General features: G+C 42.1%; 1 protein-coding gene across 6 annotated transcripts in view; it reads left to right on the top strand.

Moving 5' to 3' along the window:
- The window catches only part of myo9aa (myosin IXAa), a 109,917-nt gene that overhangs the window by 6,895 nt on the left and 81,320 nt on the right, over positions 1-21,702 (top strand). For all 6 annotated transcript variants that reach the window (XM_080428160.1, XM_080428161.1, XM_080428162.1 and 3 more), the window contains exon 2: positions 17,652-18,631. In XM_080428160.1, the coding sequence (XP_080284286.1) occupies positions 17,738-18,631 (894 nt within the window). In that variant the 5' untranslated portion in view covers positions 17,652-17,737. The remainder of the gene's footprint in view (positions 1-17,651; positions 18,632-21,702) is intronic.

The following is a 21,702-nucleotide window of genomic DNA, read 5'->3' as shown; positions in this document are numbered from 1 at the left end:
GCAAGAGAGGGACCCATTCACTGGTAGTCATCAAGGTAGTATCTTTGATAATGATGCAGAGAGTTGACTCATGTTAGAAGTACAATGCCCTCAAGGAAGGATTTCTTCTGCGTCACAAAATAATATTTTGGCAGCTCCTTTGATAAAATTCGACAGAGTTAATTGACCATGAGGACGTCGAGCAGATCTTCATACCCTCAGGTTGCAAATGAATCAGTTTCTGTTGATATGCAAGACTTGGTTATACGTATCCCAAACAGGAAACGGCTCTGTTTTCTGTTGCTTATATTACTGGACAGCTGTAAGTGACCCTACTTTTGAAGACTTTGTGACATGATTTTAATTATTGTAATTGTTTACCTGCACTAGGCTATGAAAAAGGTGTGTGTGTGTGTGTGTGTGTGTGTGTGTGTGTGTGTGTGTGTGTGTGTGTGTGTGTGTGTGTGCACACCATTGCACATAAATATAAAATATGTATACTTATATTATTTAGACTTACAGTACGTTTTATAAGTGCTTCTGCCAGCTGGCATGTCTGGAAGAACCCTGCTGGTACCCTGGCTTACTCCTCACCAGTGCCTTGCCCCCAGGCCAGGGGCCTTTGAGTGGGGCTGTTTGGACCAATAGTCTGCCTTTCTGAGGGGGAAATGGTGTGTGAATAATCCAGGTCACTGATACCTCCTGGTTCCTCAGCGTCTTCCTCTACTCCTCCTCCCCTCCACTTTTGCCATCTCTCCTCCCTGTCTCTGCTCTCTGACTTCACTTGGGCCTACTTCATGAAGCACCAGATGAAACGTTGCTGTTTTTGTTCAACATATCTGAAGTACTTCTTTGTGCTGCCATGTGTTATGTCATTTTTAGGACATTTCAATTTACTAGAAATACTTGACTAGAACCTACCACTTTCAATTTCTAAAGGGAGATTGAATGTGTCAATTTCTTCGGTAGAATGTTATAGTAAAGACATTACCATGTAACCTATTTATTTATTTTTGGTAACAAATTACATCTTGTTACTGTGTTTCATAGGCTTCTCTGGAAAAGTGTCGTCATGCTGTTATTTCTATTTAGAAAAATATTATAATCTTGTCATAATCACATTGTTTCAGTGTGACTGTGAATTTTGTATGATCAGTTTATTTAGTTAGGGGCCACGTTCGTTGTACAACCCAGCTTACTGCCGCCAGGGGCCTCTTGGTGCCACGTATTGTACAACCCAGGTTACTGCTGCCAGGGGCCACGTTGTACAATCCAGCTTATTGTGTCTGTGGCCCCCAGGGGCCACACGTTGTACAATCCATGTTACTGTGTCTGTGGCCCCCAGCGGCCACACAAACTTGTACAATGCAGCTTATTGCAGCCAGGGGCCACGTTGTACAATCCAGCTTATTGTGTCTGTGGCCCCCAGCGGCCACACAAACTTGTACAATGCAGCTTATTGATGCCAGGGGTCATGTTGTACAACCCAGCTTACAGTGTCAGGGGCCCCCAGGGGCCACATGTTGTTGAGGTGCATCTAGGGCTGTCCCCGACTCAAGATTGATCTAGTCGGGAGTTTAATGCGACTAGTCGACAATTCGTTTTGATATAGAAAATAGGTCTTCATGACCTTTTTATTGGAGCTACAATTGCAAGTGTTTCAGAAACTATTTTTGTTATTTTTGTTAAAAACGTTAAAGTACTATATTCTGATAGTAATCATTGCTACAGAGCATTTGTTCGGTCACATGGGTCTCTCCAGCTCTTTAGAACACAGAATATAGTACATTTCAGGTAGGTGACAAAATGTAAGTCAATCAGGAGAGGGCACTGAAAATGCATTTTCTGTTTAACTAAAAAAAATATTATATTATATCACCTTTGTGCCAAGGCCAAAAATACATTGTAAAAAAAAAGTGCTTAGGAGCCGAGATACAGCCTTTTTCAGTAAGAAGTTAAACAAGAAGTGAATGGAGCAGCAAATCTTCAAATTATCATATCTTGGGTTCTGAACCTTTTTTTTCAACAAAAAAAGAATAATATATATATTATTATTTTTCTTTTTTCATGACGTCTCAGACGTCATTGGCACTCTGGGCTTATGAAAAACGTGATGTCGGCGACGTCATTGGCACTGAATGAGTTAATAAAGAGCTGGAGAGACATGGGAGACTCCTTTTACTGAACAAACACTCTATAGCAAGGAGTACTATCAAAATATAGAGCTATTAAACACTTATTACCAAAGTAAATCACTTACCCTAGCTAACTACATGACGGCAGACTGCTTATTTTAATTGACAACAATCCTGTGTAGGACTACATACAGTTCGGTACTACAGTACAGTACTATATCAAAGAGCTATGTTGGAGATCCAGTAGTCACTGGTGCAAGACAATGAATGTGATTAGTCAACTGGTTTTATTTTTAAGTCTACTTACAGTACAGGAAGTAGATGGACTAAATTAGAGGTACATGACACACCAGCGCTCTGCACCGTATAGCCTACTCTAGTAACTGACACTATAAAAAGAATTGACAAAAAAAAAAAAGGTCCGAATCAAATAATTTGCGTCGATTGAGGGGGTCTCGACTGACTATTTGAATTGTCGGCTTTCAGGGGACAGGCCTAGGTGCATCATTTCTCCAATCCGTACCAAACCTGGCACAAACACTGTTCTGGGGTCTGACATGAGAATAGTCACACCACAAAACCTAGATTGTACACGCATAGCAGTATTACAGCAGTGTTTAACTCTTCAAATGGCCATAATTCGATGACCGTCGGATAGCAGCAGGCTTGTTGTTGAAAAAGACATCAAGCCATAGGCTATTTTTAGCACCATAGTAGACAGTAGTGTCAGTGTCTGCTCTCAGATGCATTCAGCAACTTTTTTTCACACCTTCCAACCGACTGATCTCCCAACTTCATTCGACTGCCAGTCTGTAGTAATCTGTAGTAGTCTATTTGGTGGAAGGATATAACACAACAGCATCAGCATCATTGTGTTGTTTAAGAAGACATCAGTTGTCAGCGTATTTTAGACATTTATAACTGTCTATAGCCTATCCATTTATTTCACAAAATACTGAACAAAAGATGACATAGCAGACCGCAGTCACAGAAGCTCTGCTATTGAAGCATTTTCCTTCACTGAGTGACAAAGGCTGTCTTTAATCCAAATAAGATAAATTAACTAGAATAACTAGAATGCAAAAAGGCGTGCAGAGTACAGACCTTACATGTCACACCCCTGTCCCACCTCGCCAGCTGTCCCTTTTACACAGACAATTTGGCTCTGTGACTACCTCTGTTGCCATTTTACAGGCAGAACAACAATGCCACCCATTCGATGTTCATACCTTTTTTATAGAGAACACGAGGTGAAATAAAAGCAAAAAAATCCCACCTTGAACAGTCTGTGTAAAAGAGGCTAGTGTGGTGTCTGGTTAGTCACAACTCACAATTGACTCTCAAATTATGTATTTCAATTATCTTCAATTTTATTAATAATTCAGAAACTGGGCTCCCAATTTCAGTTATTTTCTGTCCCAAGATTTGTTTGATCTCGCCCCATAAAGATCAATGCAAAACCTTACAGCAACATTACACTTTGGTAGAGGTTTGGGTTGTGTTGTTGCTTTGCTATGATGTAACTCGAAATTAGTTTTAATGATCAATTTTGAATCAACGGAGCACCCATTGAAGAAATCTCACCAATATTTGGAGTTACATTATGGCAAGGTAACAACGCAACCCAAACCTCTACCAAAGTGTAATTTTGCTTAAAAGAGCAAACCTGCTATTTCTCATGTCATGATCAAACTTTCAGTGAGTTTACTGGGCTCTTCAGTTTAAAGTAAAATAGAAATGTTATAACAATGCCATGATGGTGTTGTTATGGAGAAGCCTCCTGAGTCACACTTCCTGTTTCGCCCCGGGGTCATTGTCGCGGGAGTGGACACAGGAAGTGGAGTACTCCATGGAGAACACAGAGGTGTGGTGCTGTTTACGCACATCGTCTCCAAAGCACTTTTCCATTTCAACCCATAGTATCATTTATTAATAACCAATTCTCTGATGTGACGAAGGTCAGCCCAAACTGACACGTACGTTTTTTTTAATGATAGTTTTTTTTTTTTTACGAGTCAGGCCTCCTGAGTCCCTACTTCCTTAATAGCCATCCTTTACAGGAACATGTTTCGGAATACACAATACAGTGGTATGATGAATAAATTTTTAGCACATTTTCCATCTAAATGAAGACACTTGGATGTCACAGAATGTCATCCATGAGTTGTAATATTTAGTAGGAATTTAAAGGTGACTGACTTGTTGTATGTTGGGTACATGGTAGGACAATCATTTCCATTTCTTACCTTCATATTGTGATGTCGGGTAACACTTCCAATGAAGTCCATGTGAATATAACGCATTATCCAACCATCCATCTATCCACCCACCCACATTCCCTCCCTCCACTTATCCAGAGTCGGGTTCTGGGGGTAACAGTTCCAACAGAGAGTTCCAGACTTCCCTTTCCTGGGCCACATTAGCTACTTCATACTGGGGGAGAGAGGGATTCCTTAAATACTCAAAATGCTTTATACAAAATAATCTTAGCACATTATACAACAGGTAGTACCGACCAAAGCAATCGAATTGGTTGAAATAGGCTCTCCAGCTGTGCTCAAATGAGCATGACGGCATACCTAGCCGTTCTCAAATGAAAGTCTTGAGAACGGCCAACTGAAATTATAAATATTACACTGCTATTCCACTTCTGTTCAGCACAGTGAAATCCTCTGTGTATTTGACTGTGTGTGCACTATAGAATCTCCTCCCACTCTGACATCGTCATCAGCTGGTCAGAGGCAGACCCATAGAGAGAGAGAGTTCTGACACTAGCGTTCACTTCTTCGGGCCATGTCTTCTACATAGCCGTCTATTGGCGAATAGCGACAAAGCCCTAAACCGGAAGTTCATGGAATGCATTGAAGTCTACGGCTCCTTGTTACTATTTCCAGTTTACATGAACTACGTGACCGGCGCTGTTTCTGCCCCCTCATTGGCGCAACTCTCTAAAGGCTCTGGTCAGAGGGTGTGTCTGCACAGCAGCACTGCTGCGCTAGGCTAGGCGGCTAATGCTATCAGTTTGCATGGGAAGTTCACAGACGTACGTAGTAGCTAAATCTGTCTTGTAAATGTTTTTAACTTCTAGCGAATATCTCAGTTACAATGAGATTAAGCTAACAGTGAAGTTTTGTTTCTCTGTGTAGTATTGATTCAGTTTGGAAAAACTGGCTGGCACAGAGCCATCTCAATGGGTCTGGAATGGACTGGCTGAGTAAACAGGGACTAGTTATGGCCTCTGTCAGACCCCCCATGTATTTCCAGGATAACAGAGATAACACTCACAAAAATGTTGTTCTTTTGAGAGCGAATTGCCTCACAAAATGAATAATACATTTTGATATGTTTTTGTGGATAATCGCAATTTTATACTTTGCGTTTACCATCATTATTGGCACGACGGTGATGTGGTCAGAAACGAGGCACTTGCACCGAGTTCCGCAGGAAGCACTGATGTGCAAGCACAGCCTCTTATGTAATATCGCTTAATTATAAGTCATCAAAAAATGCATTATAATATGTTATGACTATTGTTAATAAAGCATTATTATGTGTATGTGTGGTTGGCTATAATTAATTATACAGTATTTTAAGCAGATTATACTGCATGCATTATAAGTATGTTTATAATGTGTTATACTGTATGGGCTTCATAGGAAGTGTTACCTGGTAATAATAACAATAATAGGAAGCTGTGCCTGCCAAACCTCAGCTTGTAATTCAGCAACGACACATGATACTGTTCTTCCAAAAGAAGGTCCCAACGTTCTCAGGGAGGAAGACATGTTGTTTTTGTGCCACCTGCCAGTGTGTAGTGAATGGAATGTGGAGGGAGTGTAGTGTAGCTTCTATTAAGAATAACCAGTGACCTTACTGTAATGGTTCCCAAACGGTGTGCCGAGGCACACTGATGTTCCATGAGACGATTCCAGGTGTGCCTTGGGATTTTGTGACAACCACATATTATTGCAATATTGTACAGCTATACAAAAAGTTATTTTATATCAGTATTTTGCACAAACTGATTTCCAGTACAGAAGCAAATTCTAGACCCTAAAAATATATATTTTTAACCACATACAACCTGACTTGGCAATTCTTTTTTTATTTTTTATTTCACACAATTTTAGAAGCATCCAAGATACCTGATCTACACCTATATCTATGCATAACAGGTGTGTCTTGAGATTTTTACTTTTACTTTAAAAGTTTGAAAACCACTTATCTAATAATATTTTAACCACTTTCAACCTGACCTGGCAAAAAGTTATTTAATTATGTATTTATTTATTTCACACCTTTAGAAGCATCCAAAATAGCTGATCTACACCTAGCCCATTGGCTATTTTCACTATGAATACAGGTCTCTTGAGATTTTTACTTTGATTGTGAAGTTTGAAAACCTCTCATCTAATGTGTGCAAAGACAGGGCTGGTAGTCCTCCTGTTGTTTTTATTACATTACAGTGAGGATAGAGTATGAAATAGTTCCATCTAAGTGTCATATTACTGACATTTGGATGGAATTATTTTGAAGTTGAAGTTGATGCCCAAAACCTTTACTATTTAGGCATTGCAGACAATTCTTATCCAGAGTGACTAGCAAAGTACAAAATCAGAGCATATATATCTAAACAACAGAGTTGTAGAGTCTGGGAGCCAGGACGGAGAAGAGTCTACACTTGCGTTGGCCACGGTTCTATAGGGATGGGAGGGACAGACCTTCTTGTTTGCTGATCGAAGTGTGTGGCCTGATCAAGTTCTATTAACCAAGTAGTAGCCATTGTTATGTATGGTACACTGCGTTGGATATGGGCTTGGATTAAAATATCTAACAACTGAACTCTACAGCATTGTGAGTAATATTGAGTAATATGCATGGTATTATTATTACCTGTATGTTCTTGGAGACGAAGCAAGGATGATTTCTCATGGCCTGTTTTCCAGACTTGCATTAATGTATATGATTGATCTGTGGTTGCATGTCATCGACGCCGCATTACATTTTTTTGATAGGCAAGTGTAAATGTGTAGCTAGCTACCAATAAAGTGAATCTGCTATGAACTGAAAATGTATGTGTAATAATGACATTTTTAAGAATCCAGATTAGATTTGGTAATTTGTCTGTTCACCCAAATTTGGGTTTAATGTATTTTGCATCATCTTCTAATAAAACTAACTTGGTTACTTTGATTAGAGTTGGTTTGGGCAGCCTATGCTGTCGTTGATGGAGATTCATCCCTTAGAAAGATCTTCTCAAAGGTGCCTTCTACAACTCAGGGGCCCATCGCTGCATATGGGGTGTATATTTACTCAGCAAATAGAGCAACAGCCTGTCAAACTGTCAGTTCTGGGAAGGAAAATGAAGCTGAACTGCCTGGTTGAACAGATAGAGAGGGAGCTGGGGGGGGGGGGGTAATAGAAGATCAGAAAGCACTAGATAGCAAGTGGAACCATTATCGATAAGGAATGCCAACAGTCAGGAGAATGTGGAAGACGCCAGTAGAGATAGATGGAGAGCAGAAAAGGGGGTAGAGTCATATCATCCCCCACTACGTATGGCTGTGGTTGAATTTGACAGGCTGCTGACTGACTTTGGGCAGGCCCTGCAATCTCATACTGCCATTTCTCACTTTCTTTTCCTGTCATATCGCCCTGTGACTCTTAACTTACACACAGCTCAGATTTCAGGAAACCAGCAGCCTCCCCCATCTCTCTCTCCTCTCTCTCTCTCTCTCTCTCTCTCTCTCTCTCTCTCTCTCCCCGCTAGTAAGTGGCATCTTATGTGTGCTGTTTTGCAGTTCTGAGATGAAGGGGGAAGAGAGGGCATATTTTTTTTAAAACCTTGTTTCATTTTTGGCATGTTATGCTTTATTTCAAATAGGTCAATGCAGGGGGTTCGGAAACCAAGGGCAGAGAAAGAGCCATGCGCGCTCACTACTAGGAACATACACTATGGTCTGCACTCTGCACAATAACTGACTGATCCACCAGGGACTGGGACCACCCATGAAAGCATTTTAATAGTATATATTATATTATTATATTATATACATATATTGTAACTAGATATTAAGGCATTTTGTATGAAGCCCATGATGTCTACAGTATAATGCATTATAAAAATATGTAAAATGCATTATCATCTGCTTAGAACACTGTACAGTTCTAGTTATAAGCACTCTATAATGCTTTATAACAATAATCATGACACATTTTAAAGCATCTTATAATGACTTGTAAAATCAAGTATCATACCTCAAAATTGGTGGACACTCACCCCATTTATAGTGTGATTTTAAGTCACAATAAGTGGTCACTGGGTGTTTTAAGAGCTACAGCAGTGTTGATGTCTTTTGACAGAGTAATTTCCATAGAGACATCCAAGCAGTGGAGCACTCAGCTACCGTAGCCTGTTGGAGACAGGAGACATGCCTTGTACTTGAACTACATGGAGTTTGTAGCTCTGGATAAGCAGTTGCATGGGTGATCTGCAATTCAAACAAGACTCCAAAGCCAAGACGTTACAGAGATGTTGACTTTGCAGTCTCAGCATTCTGCACTCCTTTTCCTTTTACCCAAATTAGGGGTATGACTGGTTCATTCAGGAATGAGAAAATTGGGGCAAAGCTAATGCCATATCCTGATCTTACCACATATGGTGCATGCCAATAATGTTGATGCTTACACTAGTGTCTTGCTCGGCTTGCTATACTGTGTTCTCTATAATAAGTCTGACCTCGACTAAACAAATTAATAGTCGACAATGACGAATGTGCAAAAGGTTTACGACATGAAATAATGCACAAGGACCTCTTTAAATCTATTGCATAGTCTACATACCATAGATCATTTTTCAGGATCTACCTCATTCAGCATCTAAAAGTATTAACTCAATTGATAATCGACTAAGCCTTGGTCATCTAAGATCAAGCCAACCGATTAGGCGATTCAACTATGAGAGACAAGTCGGGTCCTATAGTTCTCTAAAGGGAGAGAACAGTTGTGATGTGTGTGTGAAGTAGCTCATTGTCATCATATTGACAAAAGCCTTATTTGATTAATACGTTGACATAGCACACCTACAAGCTCACAACATGATGCGACGCATTGCAAGTAAGCATAAGCCTCATTAGTCAGCACAAACACAATGTAGCTCCTCAGTCATGAGACAACTTTTATAGTCTGCATAATTATGTTGAACGATTGACCTCTTGTTTCTAGTGCCAGTGGGCAACCTCCCATCCCATACCAAACATAAAAAAGAAAACTGCTGCACCATCCCTTAACAGGCTAGAGAAACGGGTCTCTTTACCTAGCAAAGTCAAGTCATCCCTATAGGAGTTATGTTACCTTGTAAACTATGCCCAAGGGACACCACAAACGCATTCTGTAGAGTTGTTCCATAGGTTTCGTACTTGACGGGTTTGGATGCAAGGAATCGTAACGTGTAATTAGAGTGTGTGTTGTGTGCGTGCGCAAGCAAAGCAAGCAAGTTTTTGCTTGTATGGCATGTCCACCTCCACATCAATCAATTGACCCCCACACATCCCTAAACTACCTCGAGGGCTGTCTTTCCTACCCCCCCCCCCCCCCCCCACACACACACACACACATATTCGCCTGGATTATCTTTCCCTGCAAGGGCCCCGACCTCACCCAGGCCAGTACTACCATCTGCATGGAAACCCTCATCCTCCTTTGCTCCTGTGTGCTTATTTCTCTCTCTCTGTCTCTCCACCCAGTTCTTCCTGCCATCAATTATAGGGGCTGCTTTGGGAGTTAGTATGGCGTCTGGAAACATATTGGGCTGGACACAGAACCTCACCCCAACATCTCTCTCTCCCTACACACACACACACACACACACACACACACACACACACACACACACACACACACACACACACACACACACACACACACACACACACACACACACACACACATACATTAAGGCCAAAGGGCATGTATGCAATTTTTAGCAGTGTTTTATTTGTTCAACTTTTTGTATTTGTCCCTTTTCTTTACAGTTAACTTTGCAGTGTGTGTTTTCTACATCTTAAATTGCAATTTCCTTTCCGTGCAACAGTGTGGGGGATGGGGGCCTGTTTTGGAGGTGGTGTAGCCCTATTAAAACTAAGGGAAATGAGTTTCTGTGTAGTAGGTACTGTAGCCATGGATAGTCTGGCTATCCATGGCTCATTAAGTCCTAATGCACTTTATGCGAGGGACACGCACTTAACAAGTTATTGTATAAAAGCCTCCCTGTAAAATGTGTTAAAATAAAGATGCACTGCTGGCTCAACTGGTTGGTACACCATCTACAGTACATAAACATTCCAAGATTGATTAAGCACGTGTTCCATGCTATCAGTCCTCTTTGCCCCCATCTTCCTGTTTCGCTACACCACCCTATGCTCAGTCAGTCCTCAGTATGGGTGTCCCAAAGCCTACGGTCCAGATGGCAACAACCAGGTTAAGTATGTATGGTCTTTAGCTCGAACTTTGGAATGGCCACTTGCCAGACAGACTCTCCTTGAGGTTCCCAGACTGCTCTGCCCCATTAGAGGTTAAAATATGTGAGCCATAAAAGTAATCAGAAAAATCAATTAACTTAAGCAATTCTACGCTATAGGTCATATCATAGGATCTAAATTCTGGATTTTATGATAGGGTGACCTGTATTTGGCGCTAATCTGGGCAATCTGGAGTTGTCACAGTCACATGTGAACACATGAAAAAGGTGTTGAGCTTCAGAGCTGAGATACAAACTTCCACACTACAATGCCAAGAAAAACACTTAACAACCTAACACTCCCAGGGGCAAAGCAGATCAAACTAGAAAAAGTGCTCCTCGGAGCACAGGTCTCCGCCAGGTCACGTAGGTTATTGTGGCCTCCTGGTGGCGCTATAATAGGCCAATGTGAAAAGGGTGGCATTTCTTCCTCGGCCTAGTGGGAATGTGTGTGCAAATTTTCACGGAAATCGCACGCTGCGTTCATGATTTGAGACATTTTGTTCAAAACGGACCAATCCTGCAAACTTTGGAAGCCAACCTTAGCCAATCAGGATGGAATATGAAATATCGGACATATCCGTCTTGATCACATGACTATAGAGATACTGTGTCTGCATGATGTTTGGATAAAATCTGTAGGAGTAATATCCAAAAATGTGTTTTGCACAAATCGGCCTCCTGGTGGTGCTATAACAGGCCCATGTGAAACATTTTGGGCAGAGGTTCTGAATTGGCATCCAGGGAGAGTTTCGCAACGACCGGGCCAACGGTGCCGGAGATTAGCTGTACACAGACAGAATGACACACGGACGGACGGACAGGGGGTAAAACATACTCTCTCGCCATGCCTTTCGGCCTGGCAGAGACAATAATGTCCCAGTGACATTCTGATCTGTCAGTGCTTTAGCCTACAGTTGATTACAGTGACACACAACCTTAAGAAAAAGGTGACTTCACAACCTAGTAAGCTAAACAAACCCGATCCTTCATTTCTCTCCAACAATGGCAGCCATTGAGTTACCTGACTCACTCCATCGAGCCCCTCCTTGCAGTACATTCAGAATGAATGTCCTCCAAGGTGACATCTCTCAAACAAAACTTAAAGCAAAGAGACAATTCATAAAGAGCGTCATTGAGACAAATACTCCTGCACACACTACTGTCTGCATGCATTCAATAATCTTTGTCTGATAAAAACACTGCTATGACAGTACACCCCTGTGTCGTTTTCCCCCCTTGTCCTCACCAAATCAAAATGAACTTGACAGGAGGGAGATCTGATGACATTCCAAGGTGTAACGTCATACTTTAAGATTCCCATTTGCATTTCTTCCGAAAATAAAAGACTGGGACAAAATACATATCTGTGTGAGATTACTTTGAAGGGGGCAGCCCATAATAATACTTCGAAAGTCTCAGAATTTAGTTTTTTGATCAGTTGTCCTATTTCCACTCAGCAGGGACTTCTTGCCATAGTATTTGTTATGATTTATAGATATCAGGCACAGATACTTTTTTAACCACTTAAACCCTCTATACTTAAACTTAAACTAATACTCAGTTGACCGGGGTTGGCTCTGTACATGGTCCACTCTTTTTTCAACTACACCAAATCTCTTTGCCAAAAATAGCTGATCTACAAGCTCACAAGGCGTCACATTGCGATGTGACCTTTTAGATCTGCTATTTTCGCAGAATTTTCACCCCTGAATAGAGATGCTGGGATTCATGTGGTTAAGATCTGAAGTGCAGAAGAAATATATCAGTGGCGTGACTGGTGTCTGAAGTGGTACAAAACTGAAGACGGCACTGTATTCTCTCAAATAAGTCTAGTTTTTCTCAGTGTTTTGCTACAAGTTGCATCAAGTCAGATCTAAGTACAGATACATCTGGTGTTAATCTTAACCTTGGTGAACCAAGATAACATCTGACCGTGGGCCGTTCAGGGGCCAATGTCCAGTCCACCTGTTTGAAAAAACTGCTCAGAATGCAAATAACAATTACTGTGTTATGACCCTCACATGCTGTAGCTTGTTTGAACAAAAAAATAGGTGTGCAACAGTTATATTAATCAAACAAATCCGTTTATTTGATCATAACAAATATTTGATTTTATAAACTTAATTTATTTCGAAAAAATATGTTAATATATTTTTTAGTTTTTTTTTTTACCCAATAGCAAAAACAGTGTAAGTAGCCCTACAATGAAGTCTTGCAGCGAGGGTACAGATTAGGGGCTTCTGTGTCTTTAAAAAAATCCACCTCAATACAGGTTATATGACATTCTTTATCCCTGGCATTTCTAGGTGATGTAACCAAATCAGGTTGTGGTTCAGAGGTTTATAGGGATACAAGCAAGCAGGAGAGACCAGTGGGAGTTTCCCCTAGCATGAGTTCAGTCTACATGGCCGCTTCCTCCAGGGCAAAAACCTTTGCCTTATCTCCACCACGAGACCTTTTCTCCTAGGGGCACACATGCTCACGCATGTGTGTGCGCGCCACACACACACACACACACACACACACACACACACACACACACACACACACACACACACACACACACAACATGCCTTCGACATTCCCTTTTCTTTTGTGTTTGTCATGTTGTCTATTTCTTTCTTTCTACTTGGCTGTTAACTCATGCATAACAGAGGCCATTTTCATTTAACAAAATCATCATTCAGCAATGTGTCAGTGATAGCAGCTCTATGTTTTGCACTTAGCTGTAGGGTGTAATAGGCCCATTTTAATGATCTTTTCCATGTGTGTATACTATGGCCTATGTGTGCTTTGTTAATTTAGGAAAAAGCTTGGCATCAGTAATTGTGTTATGCACTAGAATTCATGATTCACCAGGACCCTGGATGGCTTGATTCTAGGCTTAAAGTAATTGATATAAATATTTTTGGAAATGTCAATGGGAAAAATGCATCGAGTATTTTGAGGTGGAACCAGGAAGTGGGCGGGAACTGCGATGCTCTATTGATGTCTCATTATTCATTCATTGTATAGTCATTGTTGCATTGGTTTTTGTGTTGTTACAATTATGATTTTCAACACTACCTCTATACATATGTTGTCACTGGCTGTGATCTTGTCCTTGTTCAATGTGTTTAAGGCAAAAAGGCGCCAGGAAATATGAATCAAGTTGATATAATGGTCTCCATAGGCTGTATAGGTGTGCCAGGTTGATGCTTATATGCACCATAGGAATCGTAGGAGCACAGAGAATGGCTGAAATAGATGAACTGGAATTTGTTGTTGATTGGATAGATTATGATAATTATCAACAACTGTAATGCACATCAATTGTGTGAGCAAGTACCCTTGGAAACCAATAGTTCCCAAGCCATGTGGCCCGTAGCTCAGGAGCCTATCTCCTGTTTCCATTGTGTGAGGCAGATGATGTACAAGTATACCCCAGGACATGGTGCTAGTATGTCGCTGGGACTTACCCCCAATCAAACCCTTCATGCTATGTGCCAAGCAGGGAGGCTGTGGGTACCATTTTTATAGTCTTTGGTATGACTCGGCCAGTGATTGAACCCCGATCTCCCAGTCTCAGGGCAGTCTCTTAACCTCAAGGCCACTGAACTGGTTGTGTGGGTGCTTTCCATTAAAGTAGAATGTCAGTCTGAGTGAGTATCACAAGAACTGGCCTGTCCTTATTCTTTGTCTTCACAATATGTCATGTCATCCCATCCTCCAACCCACTTTTAATAGATTTTTCCCCCCATGTCCCCTTTGACTTGTCCAGGCTCATGCATGGATATTGCAGTTGTGCCTAGATCTATCTGTCTGTCTGTCTAAAGAGAGTGGTCAACGAGCAGTGGAGATGGTTGTAATCATAGACATATAAAGGTAGACGCCTCATTCGGCTCTGAATCGTGTGTATCTCGGGCGCGCTTCCTGCTTCCGCAGGGCTGCCGTGTGCGTCACACACGCGGAAGTTCGGTAGGCCAATCAGAGGCAGGTGGGGGCGGGTCATTTTGTAACCCAGCTTTTAACCCTTTAACTCTTTACCTGCCTTTGACGAGATTTCTCGTTTTTCTCTGCATGGCTCATCCCGCCGTCGACGAGAAAAAAAAGGTTTTTTTTTTTTTTGTCATTTTAATTTTTCGTTTATCACAAAGGAAGCAGGAGATAACGCGATGCAAAGATTTTCTGCTCCATTCACTTCAATGTTAAAAAATAAACGGAGACAAAATTCACATTTTACCTATTTTTGCAATTAATGTATTGTCTCTGGCAGGGAAGGGGGTAGATTGTGTATAACTCTGGCAGTTAAAGAGTTAAGATGCAGCAGCTGTGCGCAGCATCTAGTTAGTTGGAACTTGGCAAACTCCACACTCTATTTGTGAAATACAAATAAGAGACATGGTCCTTTTTCATATCAAGGTCCATTATTTATTCAGCATTTGAGTCACGGAACACCGTTTGATAAGCTTTAGCCTCTCACACCCAAAACGTAGAATATGTTATCGTTCGATAAGATGTTGTCAAAATAACAATTGTTTACGTTCTCTAATTGTGTACTTGTTTAGTAAGTAATGCAGATGTTTAACAATTTGACTCTTGAGAGTGTGAAATGTTATATTCAAGATTTAAAGATCTATAAGGGTCCATTTGGTTATCAACTCTCCATCATTTAGCTGGGTACCACCTACCCCCCCAAGGACCACTGGTGGTTCCCGGACCACTGGTTGAGAACCATTGCACTGACAAGTCCCGGAAAAGACGCACTGTGATTGGCCAGTAGTCAACGCACTGTGAGCGCTGTGATTGGCCAGTAGTTACTTTGAGTGACAGGTTCCCTGCGGAAGACGGAAGTGCCGCCGTGTATTGCGATACAAGTCGCCCCAATGAACTGCAGAGGCCAATGAGGTATCTAGGTTTCTAATATCTATGGTTGTAATAGGGAGATGTAACGTGATTGACAAGAGGCCTTGTTTTCCTAGGAGGAGACCCATTAGTTGATTGTCCCCACCATCTGATGGTACAAAGAGACAGCCAGCATTGGGCCAGTGCTGCCCAACACTGTTACACCCCTAAATCTCCCCTATCCCTTAAGCAGTGAGCTGACCATCTGTTCTGGGCATCAGTCCGTAGCTCTGCTCTCTCTCTCTCTCTCTCTCTCGCTCTCTCTCTCTCTCTCTCTCACACACTCACAGAGCTATATGTTAGTGTAAATCCTAGCATTTGTAGTTGTGTGTGAAATGAAGAGCAATAGTTTGTGTTCCAGGCTTTCACATGTGTGTGTCTTTGTTTTGAAACTGGCACATAGCTGTTGTAACACATGTTTACTATATGCAAGTTGCTAAGGCAACACAAGGTTGTGCAGGCAACAACATGGAGCAGGTTGAATAGGACCGACTGGAAATGACCAAGCAATGGTGCAGCATTGTATCAGGTCCCAGCTGGAGGTGCACGCCTTTATGCATCCCTGTTCGATTTCCTGTTTTCTTTTATCCCCCCTGTGTGCTGCTCCCACATGCCGTTTTTAAAGCCCTGGCAACAGAACTAAGAGGTGCAAAGAGACGCTGCCTGGCATCTCTGACAGAGAGGTGACTGTGTTGTTTGGCAGCTAATGCATTGTGGATGTTCTTTGTAAGCCAGGTTTCAATTTCTACTGCACAGAACTAAAACGTTACGAATAGATTTAAGTGCACCTTTCTCCTCAGGTAAAACCATATACCTTTTATATTATTATGGATGGGTGTTTGGACATTTCTTTGTAAATGTGTACGCTTGGAGTATTGGCACTATCCGCAGTTAACTGTAGTGTAACATCTATACACATTGCAATGCTTATCACAGGCCTTGGATGGACCTGCTAAGCATATTGCTTAGGAGCATGAAGACTGTGTGGTCTAACTTCTCTTCTGCATACTGTGGAATTAATATTTCATCCAAATAAAATAATGAAAGACGAGCACTCTTCAACAATATGTACAGTAGTGGTATGTTGAATTGGTCTCATGTATTTTAGGTAAATTTTGTCCATGTAATGTTGTGTTGTGTTATGTTATGCTGCAGTCTATTGCATGTAGATGCTCTACTAGAGCTCAGACACGGTCTTAGTGGTCCTCACCACCAGACACTGAAACCGGTTTGTGTGCCTACAGTACTGTTGCAACTTGTTGACTGTGATCTAACAAGTGTTTGTGTGTGCGTGCTTGCACAGGCACAAATGAGTGTGTTGCTCTTTTGGTCCGGGTAGCTCAGTCGGCATTGGCACTGGGTGAACAAATGGGTTACAAAAATCGTGGGATTCTTTTTTTTTAATTTCAACATAGTTTGCATGTCTGTAGGATTTTCAGACATTGAAACTATATACTCTACATTACAACAACCTCTCACATATTGTATGCGCTTACATATTTATTACATTTCTACTGCACAGAACTAAAACTAAAACTCCTGATTCCTCTAACATCCCCAGGTTTGGGACCTGCAGTACAGAGACTTTTTGTGATCAGCTCAGTCATAATACCCCTCTTACTCTCTGTGGCCCACACTAACCCCATGATGGCCCTCTGCTGTGTATTAAAGAGGGAACTTGTGAATGGCGTGATTGTGTATTCAGTAAAGAGGATGGCAGCTGCTAGTCTTGGCATTGGGGTGATCGTGTGCGTGTGTGTGTGTGTGTGTGTGCGCTCGTGCGCATATGTGACTTTGTCTCTTTGTGTGTTTTTATGGTAATCCAACAGATCCAGATGACTTATCCCTTATCCTTTCCCGGTCATGAGTGTGCATGTTGGCCTCCTACAAAATCATTTGGTACTTTTGTAGATTACATAATAGCACATTGGGAGTTTGTGTCAGGATCTGACAAAATGTCCTAATCTGGTGAGATTTCATTGTGCCATGTTAAATTGGCGAGCGTTAGATGGAGGATCTTTTCTTTGTACATTGCCAGATTGTGCGGACAGAACTAAACTGATTTCTTTTTTAGAACATTAATATCTGTCTTTATTGATCCTGTTGTGTCTTCTTTTTCTCCTTCCTCACAGTGGTGATGCCTTGAAGCTGTGGCCCCTCCAGCCCAGTGAAGGACGTGCCAGTGCCGGCTGCTGCTAATGGGAACCTCTGCTCCGCCATGACTGCTCGTGATGGCGGAGGCAGTGGAGGCATTGGTGGCATGGGCACCCTTGGCCGGCGGCAGCGCTTCGAGAACTCAGAGTTCACCGTTCGCATCTACCCGGGCGACCTGGCCGAGGGCACCATCTACTGCCCTGTCAGCGCCCGTAAGACCACCACAGCCGCGGATGCCATCGAGCGAGTCATCGAGCGGCTGGAATTGGACCGTACCAAGTGCTATGTGCTGGCCGAGGTCAAGGAGTTTGGTGGCGAGGAATGGATCCTCAACCCCACCGACTGCCCTGTGCAGAGGATGATGCTGTGGCCCCGCATGGCTCTGGAGCAGCGCTCCTTCTCCGGGGGCGGGGAGGACTACCGCTTCCTACTTCGGCTGAAGAACCTGGACGGCTCCATTCACTACGGCGGCAGCCTCCAGATGTGGCTGAGGGTCACGGAAGAGCGCCGGTGCATGGTGGAGCGGGGCCTGCTGCCACAGCCCGAACCACGGGGCGACCACGCCGATCTATGCCGCCTGCCGGAGCTAACGGAGCGCTCGCTGCTGGACAACCTGCGCTCCCGCTTCCGTCAGGAGAGGATCTACACCTATGTGGGAACCATCCTCATTGTCATAAATCCATTCAAGTTCCTGCCCATTTACAACCCGAAGTATGTAAAGATGTATGATAATCACACGCTGGGAGACCTCGAGCCACACATTTATGCAGTGGCGGATGTGGCTTATCATGCCATGCTGCAGAGGCAGAGGAACCAGTGCATCGTGATATCTGGAGAGAGTGGTTCTGGAAAGACCCAGAGCACTAACTTCCTGATTCACCACCTGACTGCCCTCAGTCAGAAGGGATTTGCCAGTGGGGTTGAACAGATTATCCTGGGGGCAGGACCAGTACTGGAGGTATGTAAACACATTTTGGTATCATAAGCTTGATTGAAAGATGTTTCATACACTGAATGAATTTGTTTTATTGTGACTACTCTGTTAAGTGACTGTTAAGTCACTTTTGTTTGCATACCATTATTGTTGACAAAACATTTGTGACTATGATTGCTGTATAAATTGCATCACTCTAGCCTAGACAATAATTATACAGAAAAAGGGGATCAATACCATTCATGTGGATAAACTACTGCAGGCGTATTCGTTTGGTGTTCATGTGAGCTGCTGTGTGTTGCCGGCTTGTAATATTAGTTATGCAACTGTGCTTGGCCACAACTGTCTCCAGGACTGGCTCAGAGTTATGCCTGCCCCATAAACAGCTTCATTACAGTTTCAGTCCAGCTGTGGGGATTATATACAGTATTACACAGAGGAGCTTCTCTTCAAATGCATTTTTACAGTTGTAGTGTTGGTGTAAAATTGTTACCTTGTGTTTACATCTAATTTCCATTTCATACACTTTAGAATCTGACTGTTAATCTAACTATGAGAGTGTACAAATGAACGCTAGACTTAAATTAGCCTAAAGCTGTGTCCACCAAAGCGTTCTTTCCCAGCTGAAAATGTAATGTAATCTAAAAATGCTTCCAAACGGCCAGAGAAAAATATTTAAAAGGGCTACACCATGAATTTTTACTTTTTCTTCTTTTTTGTGTGTTTTTCAGGGTCACGTCAGGGTACAATCCCTCCCGTTTTTCAGTTCCAACAAAAAAAAATATATGTATGTATATATATATATATATATATATATATATATATATATATATATATATATATATATATATATATATATATATATTATTTTTTTTTAACTTTTTCCACACAGAACCAGGAGATAACATGCATACAAACTGGCTCAATAGCGCCCCGTGCCAAACAGGACAATGTGGTATTGCAGGTGAAAGTGCTTTATAAGCCAGAGAGAAGTTAGTTGGAATGAGTATATCTGAGGCTTGATTTAGGCTCAAACCTTTTGAAAAACGTTTGAGGGACATAAACAATATGATATTAAATATTATTATTCTTTTTTAAATTCATGGTGTTCGCCCTTTAATCCTGTAAACCTGTAAGTGCCCAAAAATAAATGGTAGACGTGAATGCACAGTGCAGAATAGACGCTCCCATTGAAAACTATTCAAAACATACGCTGCGCTCAGGGAAAAACGCCTTGGTGGACACAGCCCCTAAGGTTGCACGCTGTTGTCGCGTACTGACAATAGCCGATCTACAAGCGACGCGTTGTGAGCTTATAGATGGACTATTTTCAGGGTGTGACACCGGTGCGCAACCATATAAATCAGGCTTAACACTTTAAGGTAGAAGGTGAAGGTAGTAGAGAGGCCTTGCCAACAGTTATGGAGGAAGCTTGTTAGATTAAAGACTGTTGCACCGTGCCTCAAGACATTCCAGTCATATTCTTAAAGTTGTGGGACTTGTCACTTGAATACAGGCCAGTCAGAGGCTTTGACTAATTCACAGCCACACATTCTTTTCTCTTTTGTTTTTCAATCACCTACGTACATTCCAGAACATTGCCCAACACCTTTCTACCATAGGCACAGTTCTATCAGTACCAGATGAGGTACTCAATGACCTCATTATTTTACAAGCATAGTATCGTTTGTCGTCACTCTCATGTCACCTGACCCACAGACTGTTGACAAATGTTTCGGTTACATTGAACAGTGGAATTATTCTTAAACAGTAAAATCCTTGGTGTTAATTTATCCATTTGCAACTGAGGGGGTACAAATGTTAACAAATGTGTACACTCAGGATTTAACAGTGTTTGGCCATTCATAATTCCTTCTAGCACTCTTTCACTAAGGGGGAGTCTGAACTCTGAACGTTGCTACACTTCAGAGAACTCCATCAGATTAACCACATGAACCCTAGCGTCACTATTCTGGGGCAAGCTTTCAGCAAAACAATGCATTGCGAGCTTGTAGCCATGTATAGACCCTTGAGGGACTGATAATTGTTAGTTTCAAATTAGTACTACTGAAAGGATTCTCCCATTACAATGTCGGTCTGTTTTTTGCACATGCAGTATACTAAGCCTTTTGCCCATGTTCTATTGACATCAGTATTGACAGCATTGACAAAAGGGTTGGAAATAAGAGCTTAAACGCCACGTCCATAAGGAACACAAATACTGTACAACACGGCTCTTTCCTTCAGGTCGCCCCAGCCAGCCCACACTGTATTTTACTGCCCTATGCTATGCTGGGATACTATTATTCACTGGCCTGTCTCCTGTTAATGCGTAAGCACAGTTGGTTAATCTCCAACGCAGCAACACGACTGAGTGGTTTGTGAGTGCAGAGGATCAGCGTCTAATTGTTTGCACAGTGAGATTACGTATCTTCCCATTGGACTGGAGCTGCTGCTCAGAGATAGACAGGGAGGTGGAGGCCAACAGCAGCCAGCATTACCTCATACCAATATACTTCATCTTCATTTCCTTCTACATCCTTCTCTATTTGGCTAATTATAGGTGTTACACAGCAAAGACATTTTACAAGTGGTATGCAACAATAATGTGTCTGTCTTGCATGGGTTCCAGTAAAAAACAAGAAATGATGACTGACAGTTATACCAGGTTGCTTTTTTTGCCCCGATCAAACGCGACCAGCTGCTTCTCTCTGTGTGTGTGTGTGTGTGTGTGTGTGTGTGTGTGTGTGTGTGTGTGTGTGTGTGTGTGTGTGTGTGTGTGTGTGTGTGTGTGTGTGTGTGTGTGTGTGTGTGTGTGTGTGTGTGTGTGTGTGTGTGTGTGTGTGTGTGTGTGTGTGTGTGTGTGTGTGTTAGCATACATTTGTTGTTAGCATTTAGCACTCATTAGCAGGCTCTGTAGCAACTAGCAACCAAACATGGCTCAATTGCTGCTGTCTTTGTCAACCAAAACGGTCTCGGAGGTTAGACTGTTGCCCAATAATGCCCACTTAAGAAAGCTTCTGAGCTTGATAAGCTTCTGAGTTATGATCCCATAGCATGGGAGGACGGCCGTCGTTCAGAGTATGGGGAAGTCT

Source organism: Gymnoscopelus braueri (assembly GCF_963280865.1).
Source record: "Gymnoscopelus braueri genome assembly, chromosome: 1".
NCBI classification, from domain to species: Eukaryota; Metazoa; Chordata; class Actinopteri; order Myctophiformes; family Myctophidae; genus Gymnoscopelus; species Gymnoscopelus braueri.
The sequence above is the reverse complement of the archived record's forward strand: the minus strand, read 5'-3'. Positions and strand labels throughout refer to the sequence as shown.